Consider the following 26,113-nt stretch of genomic DNA (forward strand, 5'->3'; position numbering starts at 1 on the left):
GGCCCACCTCTCCAGCCTGTCAAGGTCCCTCCGGATGGCATCCTGTGTTGACGGCACCACACAGCTTGATGTAATCGGCAAACTTGCTGAGGGTGTGCTCAATCCCACTGTCCATGTCACCAACAGAAATGTTGAACAGGCCCGGGCCCAATACCAACCCCAGAGGAACACCACTTGTCACCGGTCTCTAGGATGCTGGCTTTGATTCTGCTTTCCTTTAGTGTAACCTGACCTTGCTAAATCAGCCAAACCAATGCAAAGCAGCATTAAACTGATGTCCTTTTAGGACACAAAGTCAGAGTTATTTATTTAAAGTGGTTCAACTTCACGCTGCGTATTAAATCCATGCAAATTTATGTGTGGACCAAACCCCCCAAAACCATGAGAAACCAATTGCTACATTAGCATGTCTTGGGAAATTACTAATTTAAGAATCATTACTGCAGCTAAACATGCAATAACTAATATAGTCATTTTTCATTTTAAATCACAAGGAGATGTTCAGGCAGTATGATGGGGGTGTGTCAGATAGGTTTTTAAATATGCAGTTAGATGAATATTAAATATGAGGAAATTAATTAAGATAATTATACTGAAAAATGGTGCCTCATGCTCTCCTAGTACATAAAATGCTCTACCTGTAGAATACTTAGAGTGTAATTGGCCATTATGTTTTGATGTAAATCCTAGCCCCTATATTGCACAATGTAATTGTACAGCAGATAGAGTCCACAGATTGCTAAAAAAATGTGTTGCACCTTGCATGATAGCCCTGCAAAATCTCAAACACTTTCTGCGTCTACATTTACGTTCTCTGCTGGAGTGGTTGTGAAAGGCTGTTCCATGGGTTGCTCTGTATCGGCATTGGCCACATCTATCGGCATCATAACAGCTGTTCGTAGAGATGCTGTAATGTCAGTGAGATGGTATGGGTCACTTCCACCGACACCGTATTCCTGACTGTGCCGTCGGAGATGCGTTCTGTCAGTTGTATCAGGTATCCAGTTAACCATGTTGACACAGCTTCTGGACTGAGGTGGAAGGATAAAGAAAATAGATTACCTCTTCAGTTGGGTGGAAAAAGAGATTTCCCCTGGGAAAAAAAGAAGATCTAAAGGAAAGTTATTTTATCCTCTGTGAACAAGAACAATTATTTTGTTTGCTGTGCCTAGGAAAATATGAAGAGAGATTGTTTTGAAAAGGAGTATTTGAAATACAGTGTGTGTCATCTCTGCGTTATTGATATTGCCTCAGCAGTGCCAGGTTATTATCACAGTGTAGTCAATAATACAGCACACAAGTTAACACTTTTGATGGAGCCACTGTGATGTCTACGATCAGAGGTTCTCAGTCAAAAACAGTTAATTCAGTAAGCAGAATTCTCGCCTTGGCAAAGGGGACTGAATGGGTCTGCGTTGTACGCACAGCAGGATTTCCAGCCTTTTCTGCTCCGTATAGAAACCTTGAACTGGTGACACCCACATGTAAATGAGCATATTCACACCCTGAGGGTGACAGGAAGATGTGGTTTATAGGGAGTGAATAACTGGTAAGTGTGCTGTGAGACCTCACAGGCAGGAGTAGTGAGTGACAGAAAACCTTTGTTAGCAGAGCAGTAGAAGGTGATGGAGAACATTTTAAGTCATGCCTGTAAACAAGGTTTAGATCCTTCATCCTCAATAGCAAGGGATTGATGATTTATTGGACCATCAATTGTTCATTTAATAACCCTTTACGGAGCATTTATAAATATACCGTTTACCAAACTTACCCACACAGCGGTGCAGAAGCTTACAGTAGGAATGGACAATCCTAGAAACTGGAAAAAATTATGCCAGCTTCCAGAAAAAGATACCATCCAAAGTCTGGGCTGTTTGCAAGTTTCAGAGAAGTCAGTGAATTTATGCCACTTCGTATAGCTGAGGCTGTAATTGAAAGGAAAGGCAGATCTGGAGCCAGGCTTATACCGAGTACTGGAAAAGCTGTGACTGAGGTGCAGGCTTGGATCAGAGCTGTAGAGCTTGGCCATCTTTAAACCAGTTTGACGTCTGCTGTAGAGTTTTCTTTAGCTCAGATTAGTAGCTTAACTCCTCAGCTGGTGTAGAGGATGTCAGCGGAGCTGCAGGGCACTGCCCTCGGTCTCTGGGCTTTGTTACCCGGTAGGATGTGAACTTCTCGTCCGACGCAGGCTTGCTGCTCCAGCTGAAGGTGGGTGCGTTCATACAGCTGCAGGTTTTCTGCAATCCTGAACAGAAACAAGTCTGCTCAGCATCTCTGTCACTGTCGAGTGTTGTCCTTGCTACTTTCATTCCCAGGTAATCTAAAAGCTAATTATAAAAAAAAAATATAATTTGCAAGTGTTTGCGAGGCTACATATGAAGAGTTCTGTTTCATTAACTCCCACATTTTCAACACATATTCTCTTATGCATAATTTTCTGCATTGCTTCAGGACTACCATTTTTAACATACTAGTGTTTTACCTCTCCCTGCATTTAGCAAGCCGTTTGTCTGATGAAACCTACCTTTTTCCCTAAGGTGAAACAGATTTTTTCTAATTAGATGGGGAGTTCTGCAGCAGAACTTCCCCTGTTTTCAAGATCATTTATGAACGTTCAGGGAGGATGTTTCCAAGGCCGAGGTATGTGCCGCTGGGACCCGCAGCGTCTGCCCCGCCGCAGCGTGTGCTGGCATTCCTGCGTTAACCCCCCAGCACAACTGGAGTGGTAGTAAGCTGTATTTTGGCCTCATCTGTTTTCTCGTCTGCGCTGCAGAGTACACGCTCTCCAGGGACCTTGCAGACATCCCAGACGCCGAGTCAGCTGCAAATATGAGCAGAAAAAAATGAGAAGGGCTTTGCGGCCACTTAACCAACGCCGCGTGGCGATGCAGAAACGCACGTGTTGCGCTGAGTGATGCTGCCGGAGCTGCTCCAGCATCCTTAGTGTCCACATCTGGGGCCGCAGCCGTGGGGCACGCTCCCAGCGCCAGCACGAGCTCGCCTCCTCCATCTTGCTGCCATCGCACTGCGACAGGCGTGTGTGGTGGCATCTCCCCTTCTCGTCAGCCCTTCATGTTTGTTGCGTGCCAAATGAGTTTCAGCAGGTAGTAATATTTAATATGCGTGAGTTCTCTTGGTCTTGTTTAACCGTGTTCCCCAAGTCCCGTTTGTACAGCTGACAGAATTAGTGACTCTGAATGTCTTTTCTGATCCAGACACCAATTTCCTATCAAGCCACAGTTAAGCCTTGCAAGTACAAGGGATGGTAAATTGACAGGTTAGTTTTCCAAGGCATTTTTCAAGCTCTGTTTTCAGAAGACATCAACACAAACGTGTCAGTAAGTAGTCATTGCTTATGATGCTCAGATAATGTGCATTATGGGGAAGCTTTGAAGCAAGGCCTAATCCAGTCCCAGATACGTGTGTGCCTTCAGCATCAGGCTGATGAAATGCTGTCTCAGAAAGGGCTGGAGCAGGTGGGTTATAGTTGAGGAGGAGTTAGTTGAAGTGCAAAGAAACAGAAAAGTTTACTGGACATCAAGGAATACAGGAGATAATTCCAGTATTGTGAACCAAATTCTAGTGAGTAATGCTAGCCATTTGCGTCACAGTACTCTAATTTGAACTTTTAATCACAATTAAGAGCATACAAATTAGGCGTGACATTGTATGCTTATTGCTCAAAGGCTCTGTCACTGATTGATAATGTGTATTTGTATTAGTGGTATTAGTGCATAAGTAATATTCGTATTTAACACAATTCACTGTGTTGACTTTGACTAACTACCTGCAGATACCACCAGCCTCCAGTGTAATCAATAATCGTGGTACTGAATCATTTGTATGCCAGCAGCTACATTTACACAGGAAGCTGTCAGTAGAAAAACCTCAGAGACCTGTGGTAGCTGCTGCTGAATATGATAGCAATGATTGTCGTACTTCTAAACAATATTCGTTAGAGACTATTGAGCCAGCTCCTTGGCTGGCATACAGCGGAGCGGTACGCCAGCTAGAGATTAGCCTGTTACCTGTATTAACTTTTCAGAATCCTCTGCAAGGTATTTCATTTGATATTATTTATTCCTTCTCTGCTCCTGTCATGTTCTCCCTCTTGGGGACAATGTTTCAGATATTTCAAACTAACTTTATAAATGTTTCTTAACTGTGTCTCCAGCTAGCCACCAGCTTCCCTCTGAATACTCGTGCATGACGTGTGTCTGGCATGTGTCCTGTGGCCCAGGTTGTGCTCACTGGTCTTTGCTCTGGTGGTTTCTCCAGCTCTAAATGACGTATTTGTCTGACGAAGCACAGCCATCACCTTTTGTGCCTTGCCCAGCGCCACAAAGCACTCGCACACATCGGCTTTTCATCCCATCCATCATTCTGTCACCAGAACACCCGCATGGTCACAGGTGGGAGCAGATGGCACCACACTAGACTCAAACCGTGCCTCGCACAAATGAGCCCTGTCTCGACATCTGGAGAACGACTCCAGAACAAAGCGTGTTGTCCAGCTGAAGGATGCCTCATTAATACTCTTTAGTAGGGCAGGAGAACAAGGGAGAAGACGAATTAAGGAAGAGAAATGTGGTATCTGATCTGCCTTGGAGATACAAGTAGTTTCCCAGTAGACAGATTGCCCCACTGGAGTCCCTCCTTCCTTTGCTCTCTCCGCTGGGAATGGTCTCTAACGAGGAATGGTCTCTAACGAGGAATGGTCTCTAATGAGGAAGAGCTCCCGTTGAGCTGAGTTGAGATTCAGCCCTCTGGCTCAAGCCTCTCTCCTGCCTCCGCTGCGGTTGGCACTGACCTCAGGGGAGCCGCGCAGTGTGGAAGGATACGGAGGCGTTAGCACATGGGAATTGTCCAAAGAATACGAATAGAGAAAATTCAGACAAGCAATTACAAGAGGGAAAGTTCATTGGAGTCAGGCGAAAAAGGAGCAGGAGAGAGAAGGGGCGTGCGCAGAAATGGCAGCGGTAACAACTGCGCTGGACAGCAAAGAGCAGCAGCTACAGACACCCGGATACCGGCACAATCCGGGGCATAAAGGTGCCGGGTCTGGGGAACGGGTACCATCCTCCCAGTTGCCCAAAAGCCGTCAGGGTGCCAGTGCCTATGTCCCCAGGCACCGTCCTCCCTCCCGTAACTCAGCCCGGGGACTGGTGCTGGGCTCGGGGCAGAGGTGGCACTGGTGCATGTCACAGTGAGGTGCCTGCAGTCAGGCTTATTGAATCTTTTTTTCCTTGAGTGCAGGCAGTAACGCGTTTGTGGATACATGTGCTTAGTGAGGGCAACAAGCAGATAGACACGCATTGCTGAGAAATCCCTTACTTCTGGAGATTTCAAACAAAAGCTGTCAAATATAATTAAAAATTTGCAGGGAGAGAGTCAGATCTGAGGGGTGAGATACCAGCTTTGCTCTCTGCTTTATCTCTGAATGGAACCATTTCCGCTGCTGGAAGTGCGGCAAGAGAGAGCCCGGTGCTGCCTCGGTTTGAAGATAATAACTTTAATTTTAGCTCCGAATTACTTTTTTTCAAAGGCAGTCTGACCTCTGACTGGTAAAGTTATTGAATTACTACATCTAACGGGATGAAGGATGGCTCAACAGGTGGGAGGCAGAGCAGTTTGTATGCAGGCAAGGAATGCAGATATTAAGAGCATTACAAGTCGTGAAATACAAATGGTACATCTTGTATTGAAAATGAAGCCAAACTTCTTCAGTCTTTAAAGAAAAAGTGCTGCTTAACTTCCGTTAAAAAAAAAAAATGTTTTTCTCCCAGCTCATTTCACATGGCAGTTTGTTCTCTTTGCTTGATTAAATGTTAATCCAGCCCATCCTAATAGCGTGCAGATTCTTTTGTTAAGCTCTGGACTTCTGAACACCATACATGAAGGAGAAAGTTACATCAATCACAGCACAGCGAGAGCGAAAGACGGAAACCAGTGCTAATGCAATTAGCACATTTATTTGTCACGCATCAGAGGAGCTGGAGACCTCCTTGGCACAGGAGCTCCGACTCCCGGCAGCAGCCCCATGGCCCGGGGAGCTGCCAGGAGGGACCAGAGGCCTCAGTCCCTCTGAAGGCATGGGCTGGTGCGTGTCGGCATGCTCACAGGGCTTGTATCTTAAAAAAAAAAGCTCCCCGCGGGGCGGTGGGGAGGTCCTGTCTCTCAGCCCAGCTCTTCCAGCCAGCCCTTGCACCAGGCTGACATCCCCTGAAGCCTTCGTTCTTCATCCCGCCAGCCTTGCTGGGTGTCTCACAGACGACCTGAACGCTGTCCCCAGATTTCGTGGCGGTGTGGAGGTTCAGTGGTGCTCACTGGTGCTGAAGTGAGGAAGGGTGACAAAATCTGCAATGTCCGCACCCAGGCGATGCCTCTCCGCTGCCCAGCCATCGTCAGGGGCCGTGCAGCCCTTTTCTCGCGTGTCTTTTTTTTTTTTTTCCCCCCAGGCCAACATCAGCAGCTCCGTTCAGCACACACACCGTTTAGAGTAGCCATCTGTTCCCTTTAATGAGAAAGCTATCCATTTTTTTCACCTGACTACTGATTGTTCCAGACTATTGTTGATTGCTTTGTTTTATTAATTACTCATTTTGACATGCTGTATCTGTCCCTTTTGTTCAGAAAACAGATGCTCTTGTTTTCGAGCATTATTACTGATGGTTATTGCTAATAAGATAAAGCCGCAGTTCCAGTTTAACTGAGGACTTAACACTGTGGCTCTGTTTATTGTAATGCGTCATCACTGGGTATCTGAGTTAAGCCTGAGAAAAATATTTCATTCTTAGTGCCACCAGGGCTCCTGTCATCTGAAGGGAAAGGGACTTCTTTTATGTCTTTCGGTGCGTAGAGCAATGGGGTCGGTAGCTGTTTCTGTTCCTGGAGACCGTGATTAAACAAAGAATAAACAATACTGATGCCATTCTGAACTCTCTTCACTTATTAATCCCTGTTCTTGTGGGTATAAAGGCTGCAGGTTCCCGTAAGAAACCTCTCAAGTCAAACTCATTTCCTTGCTGTGTTTGGAACTGAGGAAAATTTGCTTTTCAGATTGTCAGACAAGCTTCATCATGACTTAAAAATTAAGATGTAGTGGTCTATTAGCAGTGAAGGAGATAGCATCACTACACCAGAGTTAAAGTGTTTCCACTGACAATTGCTATTTTAAAATATTATTTCATTATTATGTTAAGCCTTGAAAAACTGTCTGTATGTGGAGTCTAGATGGAAACCATCTTGCTGCTTTTGATTGGAATTGGATACCAGCTCAGCTCAATTTTGAGAAAGTATTTATGAGGTGAAGTCAATTCCTACAAAACATGGTCTCTCATTCTGCAACAAATCCAATTGCTGATATTGTGCTTTCATTGTGCTTATTCCCAGCTCCGGGCTCATGCGGTGGATATGAATGGAAACAAGGTGGAGAATCCTATTGACCTTTACATCTATGTGATTGATATGAATGACAACAGACCGGAGTTTATAAACCAAGTCTATAATGGCTCTGTTGATGAAGGCTCTAAACCAGGTACAGTTGAAAAAAAGTCTTAAAGTTATCACCAGCTTTCAAACATTAATCTGACATGGTGGTTTGGCTTCCTCTTGAAATAGAGGGAACGTAGGAGAGGTTTGTTGTTGCTGGCTCTTTGTGGAGACTTATGGAGATGAGAAAGTTCTAGCTGGTGTCTCTTTCTCTGCAGAGAAAGTGCAGACTTGGGTTAGGGGGAACCTGGATCCTGGTGGTCCCTTCCTAGATGTGGAATTTGCAAACGTAGTGGTTTTGTAGAGTAATTCTCTGTATTGCCGTTCTCATATGCTCGTTACACGTGTACAGGACTGTTGTTCTAACTCTACAGAGTACTGAAAGCCAGCCTGGCAGGGGCGTTTCACTGACCCTGTGCCTGAAATGCTCGGTATCTTCCTTCTTGCTGTTTAACCCAGTCATTTGCAAACTCAATATCTGGCACCCAGTCAGACTCCACATAGGTCTGTGTCCCAAAGTGTGAGGAAAATACTTTCTTATTTGGTGCCCAGTGCAAGCACAATGAAGTGGGAATATCCCACAGAAATTGCTCACTCATCCTCCGTCCCTGTGGACTTTTCTTACAGAGAGCGGGATGGGGAAAAACCCAAAGCGGAATTTCAGAAAATTTATGGCTGGAAAATTAGTGAGGGTGTAAGCTGTACGTGGAACACAAGTGAAGATTTTTACATGAACATGTTTATATGCTTGGAAAAATACAGTTAGAAGGGTCCTTAATGTTTTATTTTCAGCTGTATTGTTGGTTTGTTATTTAAGTGCGGTGTAACCCTGCAGATTCCAATGTGGCAGCAGGGCTGGTTTAGCTTATTGCTGAGCATGACTGATATTCATGTATTCGTTCTTTAAACAGAGATTATACTGTGAATACTGTCCCCACTACATTTGTAAGTCTCCTGAAATCAGAGGGAGATTTTCCAAGACAACTTTTATCCTCGGTTGTTAGCCAGCTAAGGGGGTTAAATACCGCGTGACTTTGTTTTGTGTCAGCAAACATCTATCACGGCTTCTCTGCCGCCTGGGGTGTCATAGGAACGTCTCCGGTGGCCACTATTTTTAACAAGGTGATTCGCAGCCGTGATTGATTGTCTTTCGGCATTGTGAGAAATGGGCTGCTGTGGTGACATGTAGTGGGGAAGAACGTGACATTATTTTTGAGGAAGGAATAGGTACAGCTCTGTTCCTGACATGCTTTGGGTGGTGACACACCTGCCTCGGCAGAGGTGACACGAGAAGTCCCTGAGCTGATGGCTCAAATGACATCTTCCCAGAGGATTTTCTGGCTTTCATTTGAAGGCCACTTTGGGGCATATCAGGGTTTGACGATTGATACAACATTTGCACAGCAGATCAAATTTCTTACATCTTATTTGAGGACAGATCAATATTCAAAGTGTTCCCGCATGTTTTAACTAGCTCTGCTCCTTTATGTGAAAGAAGCAGTAAATTGCATCCTCTTCTTGTCTGAAATCCAGATAAGCCTTTGAGCTATTAAATCAGGATAGGATAACTTTGCCTACAAAATACTTGTACCTCTGCTGCTACCAGTGATTTTTTTGTATTCTGTATCCCAGGTTGGAGTGCTTGCCTTTAAGGCAAGTAGGTAGAAAGCAATCTGGTTTTGTTCAAAAGCAATTACATTTGTCTTTGATGTATTTGGGACTTTTTTCCCCCCTTTTCGTATTTAATCAGTATTCTTTTAAAGGTTTATATTAGTATGGAATTTCTGTTCTTTGCTTTTGTAAAACCTCCTGGGAATTTGGGTATCTGAGGCCCTTATTCCGTGTTCTTGGCAATAAACATGATGTTGTGTCTTTGGGAAAGTGATAGAGACGTCACAGAGTTGCTGTGGATGTCTGTGTGCTCCTCCTTTGGCTTCAGGTTCTGTTTCCCTGTTTTCTGCAGAGAGAAGTCTAGACAATGTATTTAGCAAAATGTAGATTTTGCAGAGATTTAGAAACTTTTTATAGTTCAAGACGCTTCAGGCTATTACAATAACTAAGGAGGCACCACACCAGCCTTTTGAGGAGAAAAAATAAATGGGCAGAATTCATTACATTTGTGGCAATGGTTGACAAATGAAAGACCTTTCGGGTTCTTAGAGGTCAGTATTGATTCAACAGTAAATTTTATATGTATATGCCTCTCTAAATATATATATGCATATGTGTTTATATCCATGTATGAAGTACAGGTTTGCTTCAAGCAAACTAGGAAATCTTACTATATGTTACAGGAGTTGGGGTTGCTGTTTGTTGCTGTTTGAACTCTGCCTGAGGACTGAAAATGCTTCCCTGGATATCCTGTGCAATTGTTATTTCTCACATCTTCCATATGCCCATTTATAATGGCTGCCATTAAAAATGCAGTATTACTCAATTAGCACAGTATCTGCAATGTTCTTAATAATTCTGCGCACCTCTTATGAGAAAAGTAACTGGAGTATTAGAGCATCCCAGATAAATCCTGACTGTGAGGGCACCTAGTATGAGCAGCCAATGACTGTCAGTAGGAATTTTGCCCAGATTTAAAAAAAAAAAAAAAGAAAAAAAAAACAAAACAAAGAAAAAAGGGACATATGGAGCTAAAGCTCTACCCATGGAAATTTTGCAGAGCACGACCGTCAAAAATACGCTGTTGAGCACGGGCTGAGCAGGGCACGGTGACCTTGAGCTGCAGGGAACGCTCCTGTAAGGCTTTAGGAGGATCGGTAGAGCGGATCCCATTCCCAGTGAACCGGAAAGGGCTCTGCGGCGCTGACGCAGCACACCCCGGGGTGCGGGGCAACACAAATGCGTCCAGGCTGCGGGCAGGGCTGTGCCTTGGGAGGATGCCACGTCTCAGAGCACAGTGTGGTCCACCCTTCGTGCCGGGATGCAGGCAGCTGGAAGAGAGTGCCATGGCTCATCTCTGACCCTGTAGGACAGCTGCAAATTGTGCCTGGCCGTGGCAGGGGATGGAGGGTGGCCAAGTAAGACGTGACGTACTGACTCTGCCATGAATGAGCCTAAAGGAGGTAGAGTGAACCAAGAAAATGGGAATGCAGGAAGGATGCATACTCCAGCCTGCAGCACGATGTGATACTGCCAGGCACTTAGCCTCCCACAGAAGAAGCAAGTTTCCTTTACCCTAAAATACAAATATCCTCCAAACGGGATTGTCCAAGAGCTGGAAGAACTGGCAGGAACGTGAAGAGACTCATTAGAGACAGTCTGATGGGGTTTAAGTGAAGGGACTTCCCAGACGGCAGAGCACTCAGGCTGCCGGGTTTTCCGAGGAGCCTGCTCGCTGCAGCCTGCAAGTCACCTTGCAGCAACCCTTGACAGGAATAGAAAGAAATCGTCAAGTATTATTAATTATAATAGGTTGTTGTTGCTGGTTAAGATTATAATAACTTAATTGGAATAGTGTCTCACACTGCAGCGTAGTGTTCTTGAAATCAGGAGCTTGTTCCTGTGGAGTAAAGTCCTCTGTAGTGTGAGCACATGTGTCACAGCCTGGCCCCTTCACGTCCTCAAAGGTGTGCTGGCTCTTAAACTGAATTCCATTTCTTTTTCCTTTTCTGATGCTCTCTGGAAAACATTTTAAAGCATTTTTAGTTTAACTTGCCTAAGGTCATGCAACTGGACAATTTAAACGTGTAAATATAGGCCATTCCGAAAATGCAGAACAGGACTAGTGACGCAGGATTTTCTGTTCCATCTTTCTTCCTTTCTCTCCCCCTCCACGAGCTGTTTTGATTTAACATGCCACTGTTTGAAAGTGGATCTTAGAAGACCATGTTTTACTCGTATTGAACGATGTTCTGCCTCTTTGAACTTTGCCTCTATATGAAGAACACAGCCAAGTTTAAAAAATGCAGCTGCAAGCTCGAGCTGAAATTCCCCTGGTCCCTCTGGCAGCCTTAATCAGCAAAGTTCTCCCAGAGCTGCGGGAGTTGCCTTTCAAGCACCGGTAAAGCGGGACGGGTTGCACAGCTTCACTGCCCGCTGCCGCCTGCCCTGCAAGGGTTCTGCTGCCCTTTCAGAGCCCGCATCTGCGAGCCGCAGCGTGCCGGCTCCACCGCCCCACGGCAGAAAGGAGCTGGGGTTTGGGGTGGGCTTTTCCCCAGTTACTGCACCAGTTACCATCCTGCCCTTGTCCCGCGAGGCGTGCAGCATCCCGGGGTGTCCTTGGGGAGTGCTGTTTCAAAAGAAGTTCTACAGTTTCCACAAAAAAAAAATTGTTCGATAAGATAGAATTAAGATGCTTAAATGTGAAAGAAAAAAGGGAATTTAATCACAGAACCAAAATGTGATGGAGAAAGATTATTTTGGTCACTGCAGAAGCTTAGTTTTGATATAACCACCACAAAATGTACCTTACGGTAGGCGGTGGATGTCTTACTTAACTGAAGTGTTCAGTTCTGAAAAGGTCAACGTGAAATGCTCCGCAGTGACTCGAGTGCTTTGCTCTAGGTTGTATCTATTTTGTTTTAACTGAAAGATTGTCAAAAATTAACACATCTTTCCAAAACAATTTGTTCCTGTCAGACTGGCCTTTTCCATTCTCATTCATCCTTTCCACTTCACTAACTCTCTAGATACATCTTGGTCCCTTTCAAGTCAATAGCAAAAGTCCAAGTGTCTTCTTTCAGACTGGAGTTTCATCCAGCTCCTTCTTTCTCGTGGGGTTGGGTAGGGTAGTTTACTCCTGCCACCCTTCTTGGGAGTGGTGTGAAAGAGTGCGAAGTATGGACACTCCTCCAAAATAAAGGAATATTTAGTATTTCTTACATGAGAAATGTAATTTAAAATTTCCCCATCTCCTCCTGATTTCATGGAACTCTGATACAATAATTGTTGATAGCGTGCCATGTGAAAAATGAAATCGCTTGGAGCCAAGTCTAGATGTGGCAAATTGAGTACAAGGAATCTCATAAAAATAAGCAGTATATAAAAAACTAAGGATTTAAAAAGCCGATTATTCTACTAGTGTCCCAGTTTGTTTATTTTATTTCTGTGCCAGCAGAGATTCCCTCAGAGATTAACACCATGGACTAATGCACAGATGGGGCCAGAAACTTGAAAGTCATCTGAATATTAAGAATTTAAATCTTTAGCCTCAGTGATTTGAACGGAAAGCCAATTATGAGGCTGAATTAGTTTTGAAATTAAACTGCAATTTAAGGCTTGTGAAATTAATCTTTTAAGGCATGTAGTTGCATTTGTGTGTGTGTGTATATATATTCACCTGGAGAATTTGGATTCTGCATTTCTGGCTCCTTCCTCTTCTCCATCCTGACAGTAGAGCTCATAAAGAGATGGGTGGTGTCCTGCAGGTTGTTCTTTCAGTGAAGGAACAGGGCGGGTGTCTCTGGGTGGCAGGGGAGGAAACGAAAGCAGCGACACCTGAGATCTGAAGAGAGGATGCTTCACTTTTTAAAAGGAATGGGACACCAAGTGAAAACTCTTTTTTCCACTACGAACCATTCCAAAAACGCATAGTGCTGCTTATAATTAGGATGTTTGATATTATTTTACCACCTTGGAGGGAGACTGATTTTAGTACTCTTTATTTAGGAACGTCCTAATTCAACAGAGCACCTGGGTAGGTTTGGGGACCCAGGCTGACTCGGCCGCAGGCGGCGACGTGGCCCGGGGAGGCCAGTGTGCGCGCCAGCTGCCCGTTGCCACTGGTAGCACTCGAAGCTAGAAATAATGCAAATGCCATGTATTTCAGAGAGATCACGGAAAGGTAAAATCTTCAAGAGCCAGCGTGGGTCTCAGCAGATTCTCCCAGTCGTCCCAGAGCTCTTCACATGTTGGGTGCATTGCTTCTGAGCTCCTCATAAGCATCATACATACATGCATCAATGCAGTGCCATCTTCTGCAGCTTGGGTAGGTGCTACTCTTGGCTTTGCACTTTATGTGCTGTTAAAAATGGCTTTGTCCAGCCTGACTCAATTCTCTCACACATTACAGACAAACTTAGGATACACAATATTCTTTTTTAAGTTCTTTTGCTCGGCCAAGCACAATTTTAAGAAATTGTTTTTCGGCAGATAGATGTGGTAGTGCTTTCCATTTTGTTTCGAGGTGAGTGGTTATGAAACCTATGCTCTTAATTTCCTTTTCAGAAGCATCCAGTCCCAAGAGCAAGGAAGTGAATTATAGGACTGTAGGTGAGAAAAAATGCAAATCCCCAGGCTGATGGTTTTCCTCTGGAAAAATGGCCAGGATGATATAAAGAAAAAAATGTGGAAATCATGTTCTGAGACCACTGAAGAAGGGAATTACAACACTGCAATAATCCACTAATTCTCCTTTAAACCAGTTACAAATAATATACTAGCATTATATTATAATATTTGTTTTATATAATGTATTATATTACATTGTATTATTCTATATTATATTGCCAGAATTCAAGGGTTGAAGGACTGGATTCCAGCCTTGGAATCCAATCGTGAAGTCTCAGCTTCTGGCAGCCCAGTCCCCATGATGTCGCTAGTTGCTTGTGCCTCCAGCTAAAATGAGTCCTAGCCACACTTCTAAGCACGGTTTGGTGGTGGTGTTCAGGATATCTTCTCCTAAGTCGCACTTTTTCCTGTACAGGAGTTATCTTCAGATCTGGCTGTGCCCACATGTATGCTGCAGTCAGTGCATCTGTTCATGTTCTCTCTGGAAATATTTACTTCATTTTTCACAATAAGAAGGTGGTGTTTCAGTTCCACGTGACAGCATGCTTGGTCATCTCTCCAGACCCACTTGCTTTCATTAGGTTGGCTCTTGCCTCGTTTGGGGCTGAGAATCTAATCTCTCTGCTAATTAGGAAGTGGCATCCTTTGTGAATTAGGTTAGCTGCTTGAAAGGTCAAAATTTGCCAATGATTACAAAAATAATGGTGAAAGGGAATGACGGTAGATATCAGTTGTGACTGAAGGAATATCATTCAGAAGGAAAGTGCTGGTTTCTATTTAGTTTTCTATCTAAAGCATGTAGAATGCAGTTAAATTGTTGCTTGGTTTTGACATCTTTGCTTTTCTAGCGTGCTTTGAGTTCCTGAGACCTTGTTGTAATGAATGAAATCACTTAAAGGGTGAAGTGTTCCTGTTGTGAATAGGGGCATGAGATTTCCATCCTCTACGGGCAAGAAAACTAATACCAGGAAACTCTTCTGGATTGAAAATTTTATTTTAAGGAAATGTAAGTTTTACGCTGCTTTTTGGTATTTAATCTTCCCATCAACAATTACTGTCTTCTCTCTATCTAGCATAGGATGCATAGTGTTCACTAAGTGAGTTTTTCAATTTGGAAAAAAAACAAAAAAAATAGGAGGAAGGGGAGGTTTCCATTAGTACAAAGCCATTATTAACTTGGGTTAATGAAGATCTAATGTAATACGGCCATCACCACATGTCTGCACATAATGATTCAATCCTTTTCTATGGGGAAATGATTAAATTAAGTATCTTGTAGGTCAAAATTAGACTGAGAAGGTTAACCAACCTTTAATGATTCTGCAGCCATTTACCAGCCATTAAAAAACATAAACTGTAAGATAAAGCTGAATGGAGAATCAGCGTTATCAGTAAAAACTGGATGAAGTTTTAGCTTTTTCTCTTTATATCACATGAGTAGAGGGAGAGGATTGTCTATTTTTATAGTGATATGTGGTAGAAAGGGCAAAGTAAAGGGTTTTTTATCTTATTGGGATTCCTGATAAGTGCCCATTAGCTCCTTCTTTTAACATGCATTAAATCTAACTAATGGATATCAAAGCAGCTTAGAAAAATGGTAATTATAAAGCTATTGTAACAAAGACTTTGGGAGCACAACTGTGCTAAGATATTGTTTGTATGCCTTAAAGCCGTGAAAGCTCAGTCTTTACGGAGAAATGAAGTTGCGTAGATGGGAGAGCCGAGATTGCAGACAACGTGAGGTGAATTAGCAGTCCTTGGCGTGCTTTGGGACATCTGAGCTCGAAAGAATTGAGCTGATTCTCAGATTTCAGAGTGATTCCGGGGAAACATTTGTTTACAGCTGTGTGCTTATCTGCTTATACATACACAGGGCCACTATCTTTCTTGTTTTGCCTCTTTTTTCACTCAACGTGTACAGATCGAATGAGATATGGTGAACCTAACAAAATCTTTTTGCAGTCTTTTCCAAGCGGATGCAATTAATTTCAAAATTGATAAACAAAACTGACTATACAGGTAAAAATTATCTTCCTTTGCTTCTGTCCTCCCAGATTCTGTAAGGTTTTATTTTGCCTATCCTGTACAAAGCTTAATTAATCTAATGGGAGTATTTTCCGTAAGAGGGGCTTTCAAGCATCTCTCTCGTGTGTCTTGTCCATTCTTAGATTGAAACAAAAGTACCTAATTTGACAAAATAACATCTAGGAGATTGCAGTCTCTGGGAAATAAAAGAGAATGCATTGTGAAGTTGCAGATTCTTGGGGTCTTGCCTTTTATTGATAGATCTCCTTCGTCGTGCCGTACATCAATTTTAACTCAGGTGATGTATGAACTTGGCACATTAGTTAATGAAAGTTAATGCGCAGTAATCTTGTCATCACTAGCTGTGCATGATAATTCAATCTGCTTCTTGGAAGAGCTGTTCAACACGCAACAAATTTGATTTAATGTTGACATGATGTACTAGGTTAGGTGTTTTATTTAACGTAACATGTCCCTGATTTGATGAGAAATGTTTGTCTTTCAACAGGTTATCTACCTGAGTTAGTAGGCCAGGTGTGTAGTCTGACGCAATTAGATCAAACACCGTCTGGACTGGCTATTCGTTATGTGATGCACTGCGCAGACTGGGGCAGATCCCTGCGTTTCGGCACTTCATGCACTCATTTAATCTTGTTAGTGGGCTTTCTTCAAAGCAGAATAATAAAGCTACTGCTTCTGTCCCACACTGAAAGCATAAAGTCCCTCTTGCCCCATTTATACACCTCTCTTGTAGCTCTATCACCACTGGCGGGGTCTGACCCGAAAATGGGAGAGTACGGCATGGGGGGCTTGAGCAGGACTTGGAAGAGCTTTCCCAGTGTTTCTGGTCTGTAATAACTGAACAGTCTCTGCTTGGGCAGCGTACAGGGATTTAAAGATGGTGTGGTTAGTACTTTGATTTCCACAAAACCCATACACAAGTCCCGCAGGCCAGGTTGGACAGTCTGTACTTTCTCACTTAAACCTTTTCAATACCAGCTTCAGTCCTCAAGCGTTTAAGAACTGTGCGGTCTGCCACTGTATATTTGCCTAATTCATACGGTAATAAGGGCTGAATATGGGGATGTATTTCCTTTATTTTAGTATAAAGTGTCTGAAGATACATCCCCATGCATAAGACATAGAAATATGACTTTATTTACTTTTGTAGCAGGTAAGTAATCACCAACCATCTTAGTGCAGAGAAAGACTTCAGATAGCACCCAGAAGACGTTAGACACTGTGTCAGCGTATATCCACATTGCTCTGATGAGTATTCTTGTGCACAGATTTACATTTATGTCATTCACGGCAGCACACAGGTATCTAGAGGATATGTCTGCTTAATGACAGATTAAATGGACAGAAAACTGAGCAGGACATGGCTGGTGGGTGTAGCAGATCCCCTGTGAGGTGTACCCTCAGCACAGGTAACAGGAGATGCCATCCTGCTCTTGGGTCAACATTGCCAGGTGGGAAATGCGCCTGCACAGGAAGGGGAACGGACGTATCAGCCACCAGCCAGACTGCAGAGGGGAAAAAGTAATTTGCAGCTGGTTTAGAGCAGACTGTGGTCAGACAGGCAGCCCCGGGGAGGAGCGGAGAGCCGGGGAAGGGAGCGGCTGCTGCAATTCTGTCGTGCGCTGCAGAGCGCTGCAGCCACACAGGGCCCTTTGCAGAGGATGCTTTATTAAGTTACAAGTTAGTAATTAATGCCAAGTTCCTCTCTTTATTTTCTCAGTGGTTGGGTTTCATAATCGAAATTAAAGATGTGAGATAGGGAGCAGATTGCCTCTTGAAATACGGCTCCCTGGTGCTCAGTTCATGACTTCAGAGACATTTGTCCAGTCCCATCTCCCTTTATGGGGATGTAGGTCAAACGCTGTTGAAACAGTCATTTTTTCTAGAGCAGATGTGTTCAGTCCAACCCTACACTGTGGAAAAGAAGCAAAAAAGGTCAGGGAAAGAGTGAAGGAGCCCTCCAGTACACTCCATCCACAGTATAACTGCTGTCAGCTCGCCCAGTGCCCACCGAAGCAGCAGCCTGTTGGGTTCCCCTGCCGAGTTGGGAACCCACCATCTCCCACGTGTCCTGGTTTATTTTGGAAACCACAGTGCAGTCTGAGAGATCCCAGGTGAGGAAGGACCAGAACTGCAGGATGCTCACGTCTGAACTTAGTATCCCCCGTAACTTTCCTTTCTGAGTTGTTTCTTGCACTTAGAAGTGAATCACGAAATACCACCTGTTTTATGGAACATGTCCTAAGACTGCACATGTCCTAAAATAGATTCTGTTTACGTCTTCCACTTCTGTTTTCATTAGCCCCAGGTTTTGACATTCTGTTCAGAGATACTTTCAGTATAGAATGCATTAAGATAACATAAATTCCAAATCAAACGTCTCATTCAGCACATTTCCTATTTAAATTTCTCCTGTAAATTTCCCCTGGACTTATCTAAGGGTTGGCTTCTTTATTTGTATCGGTTGTCTCGTGATAAATGGTTTTGCAAAAGAGCAGAAAAAGAATGCTTGAAGAGAAAGGAGAAGATTCATTCACTTGTTTCAGTTCAGTGTTCCTTCCCTCTCCTGAAGTTTATTGATCGGAAAAAATGTTAAAGCTGTTGAATAGTTTGTTTTCATTTCACAAATGTGAATCAGGATTACTGCAGAAAGATAGGAATGTATTCGTCATTAGAATTTACTTTACACATTCATTTATTTTTTAATCTATAATTCTTATTGAATTAAAAAAGCTCACAGGGATATGTATCACCGCAGAGAACAAAAAGAGCCTGATTGAGCCAGATGGAAGGAGATCAGCAAAGCACTTTTCACAGTGCAAAAATACAAGTTTATCTGCCACTTCTTGGTTATACCAGGAAATGTTGTTTTCCGAAAGTTGGGGAAGATACTGGAGGGATTGCCAATGTGCTGAGTGGCTTAAAGACTTTCGGCTGGGGTGCAGAATTTGGGCATGATGCAGCCATTGGTGGATGTGCCCATCTAGAGCATGGGGTATGTTTTTAAACTCTCTTGCAAACAGATGCAGGCTCGCCAGTTCTCAGCTTTCTCTGAACTGGAAGGTTGGTAGCTTTGTGACCAAGCTGGGGGTCTGGGCTTGTTAGGGGAGACATGATGCAGTGCAGGTGTAGCCACATACCCTCCAGCCAGTGGCTCACATATAACCACTCAGGTTCTTGGTGGAACCACTTTGCATCTCCTCCAGCACAGCAGGCTCACGAGCTGGTTCATCCTGTTCAGAGTTCGCAGATGAGCAGTGTTCAAGCAGTACCTTCCATCTTTCCATTGATGCTGTTGGGTTTTGATGATCGCTAAACAAGGTTGTGTCTGATTGCGCTGTCTCTCTTTGCCTCCCACTCCTCCTTTCAGGTCTCATATCATTAGATTCATCCACTGTTGCAGATTGCTTTTTGTAAGTGGCGTGTCTGCCCTTTTAGACGTTCTCTCCTACCAATGTAACAAGCATAAAGCTGGGCCCTACGAGCTCTGGGGGTTCACAGGACCATGCAGCTGCAGGAGTCCATCCAATCAAGTAACGTCTTTTACCCTCATAATGATAATTTCCCACTTTAGCAAAACACCCCGCTGCCAAACTCCAGTGATAATGAGCCTGTCAGTGCCTCAGTGCACTCCCAACAGTATCTAGAAAGTAGGGATTGTTTTTCTGCAAGGCGAATGAAGACACTGATGATGAGCAAGAAACAAACCAATGATTCAATACATCGCTGGCCACACATACCAAATCATTGGTTTTCTGTCCTGCTGGGCAGCAGCTGTTCCGTTTGCTCTGCAAAAATGTTTTTTTTTTCCTCCAGAAGGGGCCAGAAAGGTGGACTTTTGTCCAAGAACTGGAGGCAGCAGGCAGTTGCTTCCTGCACAGAAGCATGTTGATGGGGTCCTTCTGAAGCTGCTGAGGAGTCTGATGGGCTTTCCACTGTTAAACTCTACTTCTGAATGCACGTGAATGCAGTGATGGGATGGATAATAATTTCCTGAAAATCTGTATGAAATTGCAGGACAAAAAATGCTGCCCTAAAACTTATAATCACTGAAAGAATTAAAGTTAATCATAGGTAGCCTCCTATGACTTCTCGCTGTATACCAGTTATGTGTAATCAGTATCCTTACGGATCATCTAGTCTCAGCAGTGTTGCTATTTTCATAATCCTTGCCTAGCTGGCTGGATAGAAATGGGATGTCTACCCATTAGGATTTCTGAGTGAAATGTGTGACCCCGAGTCAATGGGACTGCAATCTGCTCTGCAATGAGATAGTCCTTATATTTCATCTTCTTTTGTTCCAAGGTACCTACGTGATGACAGTGACGGCAAACGATGCAGATGACAGCACTACAGCGAATGGGATGGTGAGATACCGAATCGTGACTCAGACCCCGCAGAGCCCATCGCAAAATATGTTTACGATTAACAGCGAGACGGGAGACATTGTCACTGTGGCTGCTGGCCTTGACAGAGAGGTGAGTTTAAAAGCCATCATACCAGGTTTCCCATTGCTGAGGGTTGTTAACTTGCAAAGTCCAAATCCTGTCTCAGATACGAAGCCTCTGAAAGCCTGAGTTGTGGCGTGGAGATCGTGGTCTTTCCTTCTGCAGCAACTGCGGGACGTTGTGGCTTTGATGAAATATTTTTGTCTTAATCCATGTCAGTCGATGAAGCCCTAGGAGAATCTTCAAACTCCTGAAGCTGATATTTTCCTTGCGTACACTTGTACAACTCAAAGATGTAGAAAGTATTCCAGAAGGACCAGGGGGATGAATAAAGTGGCATTTGTCCTCCTCCTGTCAGGGGACAAATAAATGCCATAGATCTCTAGCCCTTCCTGGACCTGTCTGTCTTAGTTCTCTGCATGCTGCCTTTGGAAGCAGTTGCACAGCCTGTGCTCCACACCCTTTGCATGTTTCATGATGGCATCCTTGTGTTATTTCCGAACTAGAAAAATGTATTCCGGTGAGTTTGGTTTTGTGTGAGGCTCTGCCTTTAATATCTGTTCTTTCTGGTGTTTCACAGCATATAGCTTTTCAAAATACAGAAGCATGCTCTGCCAGTGTGAGCTATGTAGTGTGATTCTCAGAGCTCTGCCTTCTCTACTTGTGAATATAGCTCAAGGAGAAAGCATTTATACCTCACGCAATAAACAAAAATCCATGTAGCGTCAGTGGTGGGTTGGAGTGACTGTGGAGGGAGCGGGCAGGGAGGGCGTGTGAAGGGAGAGGGGGAACTTAAGTTCTGGGATTTTTTCCTCATTTTGCTGTGCAGTTCGTGGAGTGTCTCCTGTCCAGTGCAATTGAGGAGGTCTTGAGCAACTTGCAAATGATGGGAAGGATTGTTTGTTCATTGAGCAGCCGGCCACAGATGGCAGGAAATAAGAAAGTAAGGACTTACATAGTCTTAGGCTCAGATGTTTAAGTTCAGACTTGTTATCCAGAGATAACAAGTCCAGTGAAATCCATTTTGAGAGAGCCCAACGTGCTGTATTTCTGAGAGAAGGCGCCGGAACCTGGTTTTGTTCTTCCTTTCCTCCCCTGGGACCAATGGTAGGGACAGAGGCAGGCCCCACGTGCTGGCTGATGCATGAGCTTCCTGCCTGGGACACCAAACTCAGAGGAGTGAAAACCTCCAGCACTTCAGAGGTTTTATTTTCCCTTCCATGTCGGCCCCAGCAGCGCTTTTTTGGCCCGGCTGCAGAGCACTCTGCCGCGCGCCAGCTGACGGACGTTGCTCTGCCAGGGTTTGTGCCCGTTTCGTTTACTTGCCTGGGGCCACTTTTTTGTTTCAGAGCTGCCTGGCAGCTTTGGGATGAATCCCAACCATGGCCACAGAGCTTTTGCTGAGGGCGGATAAAAGCACCAGCAGCAGCTCGGCAGCAAGTGGAGCGCCCCTGGGCAGCCAGCGGGACCAGTACAGGGACTGGGGCTGCCGGCTGGGAGCGGCACAGATTTGGGGCTTGCCCAGGGCATGGTTTCAGGGCGTGCTGGCCTGGGGGAAGACGCTGTGTGAAACAGCTTTCCAAGGAGAAGGTCGGGTGAGTGGAGAGCTTTCCAGGTGTGAAGACGTGAAGCAGAGCAGAGAGAGCAGGAGGAGCACCAGAGCCTGCTCCTCCCCACCTGACACAGCTGGCTTCGCAGGCGCGACCTGGGGCAGGTTTGACCTTTCCCTGCTCTTTTTATTTAGAGAACCAGAAAGTTAGCTGAATCCCAAGCAGGAGGGTTATCCTAGACGATGCTGAAGCCTGCAGCGTGCTTGCAGTCGAAGAGGAGAAACAAGTGCTGTAGAGGTCCCTGTTAGCCCTCGGGGACAGTGGCAGAGCGCTCGGAGGAGGGATCTGAATTCTGGCAGGAAAATGCTGATTTTATGGAAATGACAGAACTATTCTTGCCTCCTTGACATCAGTGGGGGCCAGCGTGTTAATGTAGGGCTTTACAGGTAGAGAAAGGTTGTCGTTTTATGTTAATTTCAGAGACATAAATTGGGATAACTTGGTGGGAGAGAGGTTTTAATCTCAGCAAATCAGCTGAGAAAAGAGGCAGGTGATAATTAGGGGGAAAGGGTAAGGCAGGATGGTCGTCTTTTTTCAGCTTTATCTCATTGCATCTGAAATATTTTTAAAACTTGCAGAGGAGCCATGTACTTCACATTAGTTGCCCTGTTGCACTGCGTCTGGGAAATCCAGGCAGGCTGGCACTTGGGAAACGCGGTGCTGAGTGTCCCACAGCTGGGTACCAGGTTGGGCAAGGGGTGCTTGGATGGAGGCAGATAAACCACCCCGGGGCACGGTCCTGCGGCTGCCCTGAAGCTGCGGGACACGCGTATCCCCAGTGCTCTCTGCCACCTTTCAGCATTACATCTGGAATTGGCAAAAGTTTCTGCTTTATTAACATAAAATTGTATTAGCTCTAAATTGAAAAATATGTTTAAGCACTCTCATAACTGTACCACAGATTGTTTTTTTGTTTTTGTTTGTTTTTCCTAAAATCTTGAGAAGTCTATTAAAGGAGTAAATTTGAGTTTGCTGCTGACATTTTCTTGTTGGTAGGAAAAGGAGCCGAAGAGCAGTATTTGGAATGCAGATTTGTGTAAATGAAAATGTTAACAAATCTGACCTATTCAGCTGAAACTACCACAACCAAGATAGATTCCCTGGATACCGGTTATTTCTCCAAATGCTTATTGACACATTTATCAGTGTCTGTTATGTTCAGCTGTGTTGAAACAGAACCAGGTTTTCAGTCTCCGTTGGACCCTTCTACCTTGCTCCTGCAATGCAAAGGCGCCTCAAAGCAGGTGCAAAAAAACTGTCAAAGCTATTCCATACCTGGGAGATGTCTGTGTTCCAGATCCAGTATTTGTCTTTCAGAAGGGAGAAAAGTCACTTCAGAACTGGTGTTCCTAGCTCAGCGTTTTGGTTGCATGCTCATTAAATGAGACTTCACAATGCTCCCAGCACCTCCACTTAAATATTGTTTTTTTACTGGTTTCTTGTGTTACCTCCAGTTCATGAAATGTCCAAGAAACTGGACGAAGCGTTCCAGCTTGCTTTGTGTCGTGAGGAGTGTTTTGGTTAACCTGCAAGAAACATATTTTAAGACAAATTCACGTGGTTTGTGGCTGTTTCTAAACCCTCATTTCCACAAACCAAGGAGGAAATTAAAAACTCAGCCTCTCAAATTGTGCTGGTCTCTCTAAATGTGCCTGACACTGAAGACAGACAAATGAAAAGCCAGGGTATTAAAATACTGATGACTTTAAAGTTATCTTACCTGGTTCCCCTTAATCTGGATGTAAATATGGCTACAATGCTCTGTGTCCATTCATTCATTACGAATGCGCTTAATTGAATGGATCCCCAAGGAAGATAAAGATAATTGGACTGCACTTCATAAAAATTATTAAAGGAGGACGGTTTAGCACCAGCCTGATTTAAGCGCCTTGATGCCTAAGGGTGAGAAATGCCAGAGGTGGAACAAAGGAACATCTATCCCTTGAATTAATAGGGAAAATGATAGGGATTTGGAGTGTGCCAGAGGTTCAAAGGTGCACTCAGGCAGATTAGATGAAAAGGTTAGAAGCAGATACTTGCTCTAATACAGGAAAACGTCAGGGGGATGCAGGGAATCTGTAGCTGGTTTAATGAAACTGGGAGGGAAAGATCAAATAGTGATGGGAGCACGAAACGTGTGGATTAATGGGGAAGGCTGTGGACACGTGAGACGGCCAGGTTGTAACGAAGTTCAGGGGGTGGGGGGGGACCACGCTAGCTTATTTAATTTAGGGCACGTTGCTGCAGAAATGGGTGGTACTGCTCAGAGCTGCTGCCCAACTGATAGCTTAAGGTAGCAGTGCATCTGAATTCCAGATTTCAGGAGGGTCAGCTGTCCCCGCATGGGGCTCAGAAGCAGGCAGGACATTCATATTTCTATTTTCTATTCTGAAAAGGAACATTTCTCCTTAACCATGCAAAAGGGACCAGATCTGTTCTTGCACGTCACTCGTTTTTGTCCGCTGCGGCTCGTGCTGGCGTCCTAGGCAGTGACGGAGCCCAGGCTGTCAGTCTGACGGTGAGCTCCTGGTACGGCGGTTCAACCTCATCGGCTCTTTCGATTCCTCTGGTGGCAGAGTATCTGTCTCAGTAGCACACTAAACCTGCGCTGGGGCTATAGTATAGGCAATATCATCCTCTGAAGAGCTTCTGCTAAATATTTTATGAACACTGACTTTGAGCAAGCAAGGGGGAAAAAAGGAAGAAGTGAGAGATAAGGAGCTGGTTGATCTCACACTGCTGGCAGGCCAATAAATGTCGAGACATCTCAAATGTCATCCGGGCTTATTTGAGATAATAAGTATTTCGGCTCTGTGGTGCTTGTAGTGTAATGTTGCTAACTTTTTGAGATCTCCTTTAGAAAGGAGTCCCTTCCCAGCACATTCATCTTGTGGTGAAGAAATGAAGAAAGTCAGGAGCTCCAAGTTGCTTCTTCCGAATTTCTCTATGTTTATATTTCCTTTAAAAGTGATTGGAGCTCTGCTGCTGCAAATGCTTTTAAAAATACATGAAATCCGATTCTATGATTACTACACTTGGCTTTCAGAAAACACGATGTTGCTAGTCTTTCTCAAGTGAGTGAAAGATAAAAGGGAGAGCCTGCCAACAACTGAGTTAGTGGCTTATTTTATTTATGAATGAAATGGCAGGATTTTTGTGGGGAAGAGGAAAAGTTGTTCTTATTGGCAGAGACAACTGATTTCTTTTCCAGCACTCTAGTTTTGGTGCAACTAGACATTTCTGATAGAGCAGAATTGTGAAATGTTATGTTGAAAAAAAAAAGCAGTACTCTGCTCCTCCAAAAACTGAGTGGGGACTGGTTTTTACCATCTGTAGTAACTATTTTAGGTGCATTTTTCTCCAGGTCATTGCAGTAGCATTGCATTTGTGATAGGAATTAGTTTGTCCACTGGGACTGCTGTAATTCATCCTTTGTGAAATAGTCCCACAGACAGCAATCTCCTAATTCGAGATTACCCAAATACAGTTTTTTTAATCTGGGCTGGGCAATTCCAGCCAGCCGATACTCTAAGCATAGCCGACGGGTAACGCAGGCTGAGCCTTGCTTTCTGTACCACAAAATTTTCCTCTGACTGGAGAGTCCAGCAGCTTTCAGTCCTTTTTCCGCCCTGGAATATAGCAAAAGGATTTTATTCTGTTCTGAATTATGATTGCCTGTGTTAATTATTTCCCCTCACTGCATATCAATGCGATGTTCTGCAGCGCTGCGCCTCCTCCTCTGAGCAGGGTTGGAGGAACATCTGCTGCAGCGTGAGGCTGAAGGATCTCGACCCGATAGGAGTGATGTATGAGTGAGTCTGTGCAGATTATCAGTCATGTATGTGTACTGACAAAATACAAATAATGAGGGAAAGTGACATCTACGTGGCTTGACTGCATCCTCAGAGTTTCTGTTTCCCATTTTCCTCATTCAAATTGGCCATCTCCAAGGAGTAGCGAGGACTAATGCAAAATTGGTGAGAGGATGTCACCTTCTGACAGGCACAATCTAGCATCCACCCTCTTTGCTATTTGTATCTATTCCAGGAGTTCTTTAAAGTGAGGGAGATTCTGGTTTTCATGTTCTCTCCATTATTTTTTCTGTGAAGAACTAAACCAAGGTTGTTAGGTTCTGCTGAGCCACAAGTGTCTTGCTTTTAAAGATGAACTTGCTATATCACTGCATTAAAACGTGCAGAAAAATGCATCTGCAGCTGAACTCGCAAGAGGAGAACCAGAGTGAGAGATTAGCAATTATTTTGCCCGTGAGGTATATCC

General features: G+C 44.2%; 1 protein-coding gene across 1 annotated transcript in view; it reads left to right on the plus strand.

Moving 5' to 3' along the window:
* The window catches only part of CDH4 (cadherin 4), a 445,447-nt gene that overhangs the window by 346,966 nt on the left and 72,368 nt on the right, over positions 1 to 26,113 (plus strand). The window contains exons 6-7 of the mRNA XM_086760833.1: positions 7,393 to 7,537; positions 20,083 to 20,255. Coding sequence (XP_086616959.1) covers positions 7,393 to 7,537; positions 20,083 to 20,255 — 318 coding nt within the window. The remainder of the gene's footprint in view (positions 1 to 7,392; positions 7,538 to 20,082; positions 20,256 to 26,113) is intronic.

This window comes from Chlamydotis macqueenii, chromosome 16, assembly GCF_036417535.1.
Source record: "Chlamydotis macqueenii isolate bChlMac1 chromosome 16, bChlMac1.mat, whole genome shotgun sequence".
In the NCBI taxonomy this organism is placed as follows: domain Eukaryota; kingdom Metazoa; phylum Chordata; class Aves; order Otidiformes; family Otididae; genus Chlamydotis; species Chlamydotis macqueenii.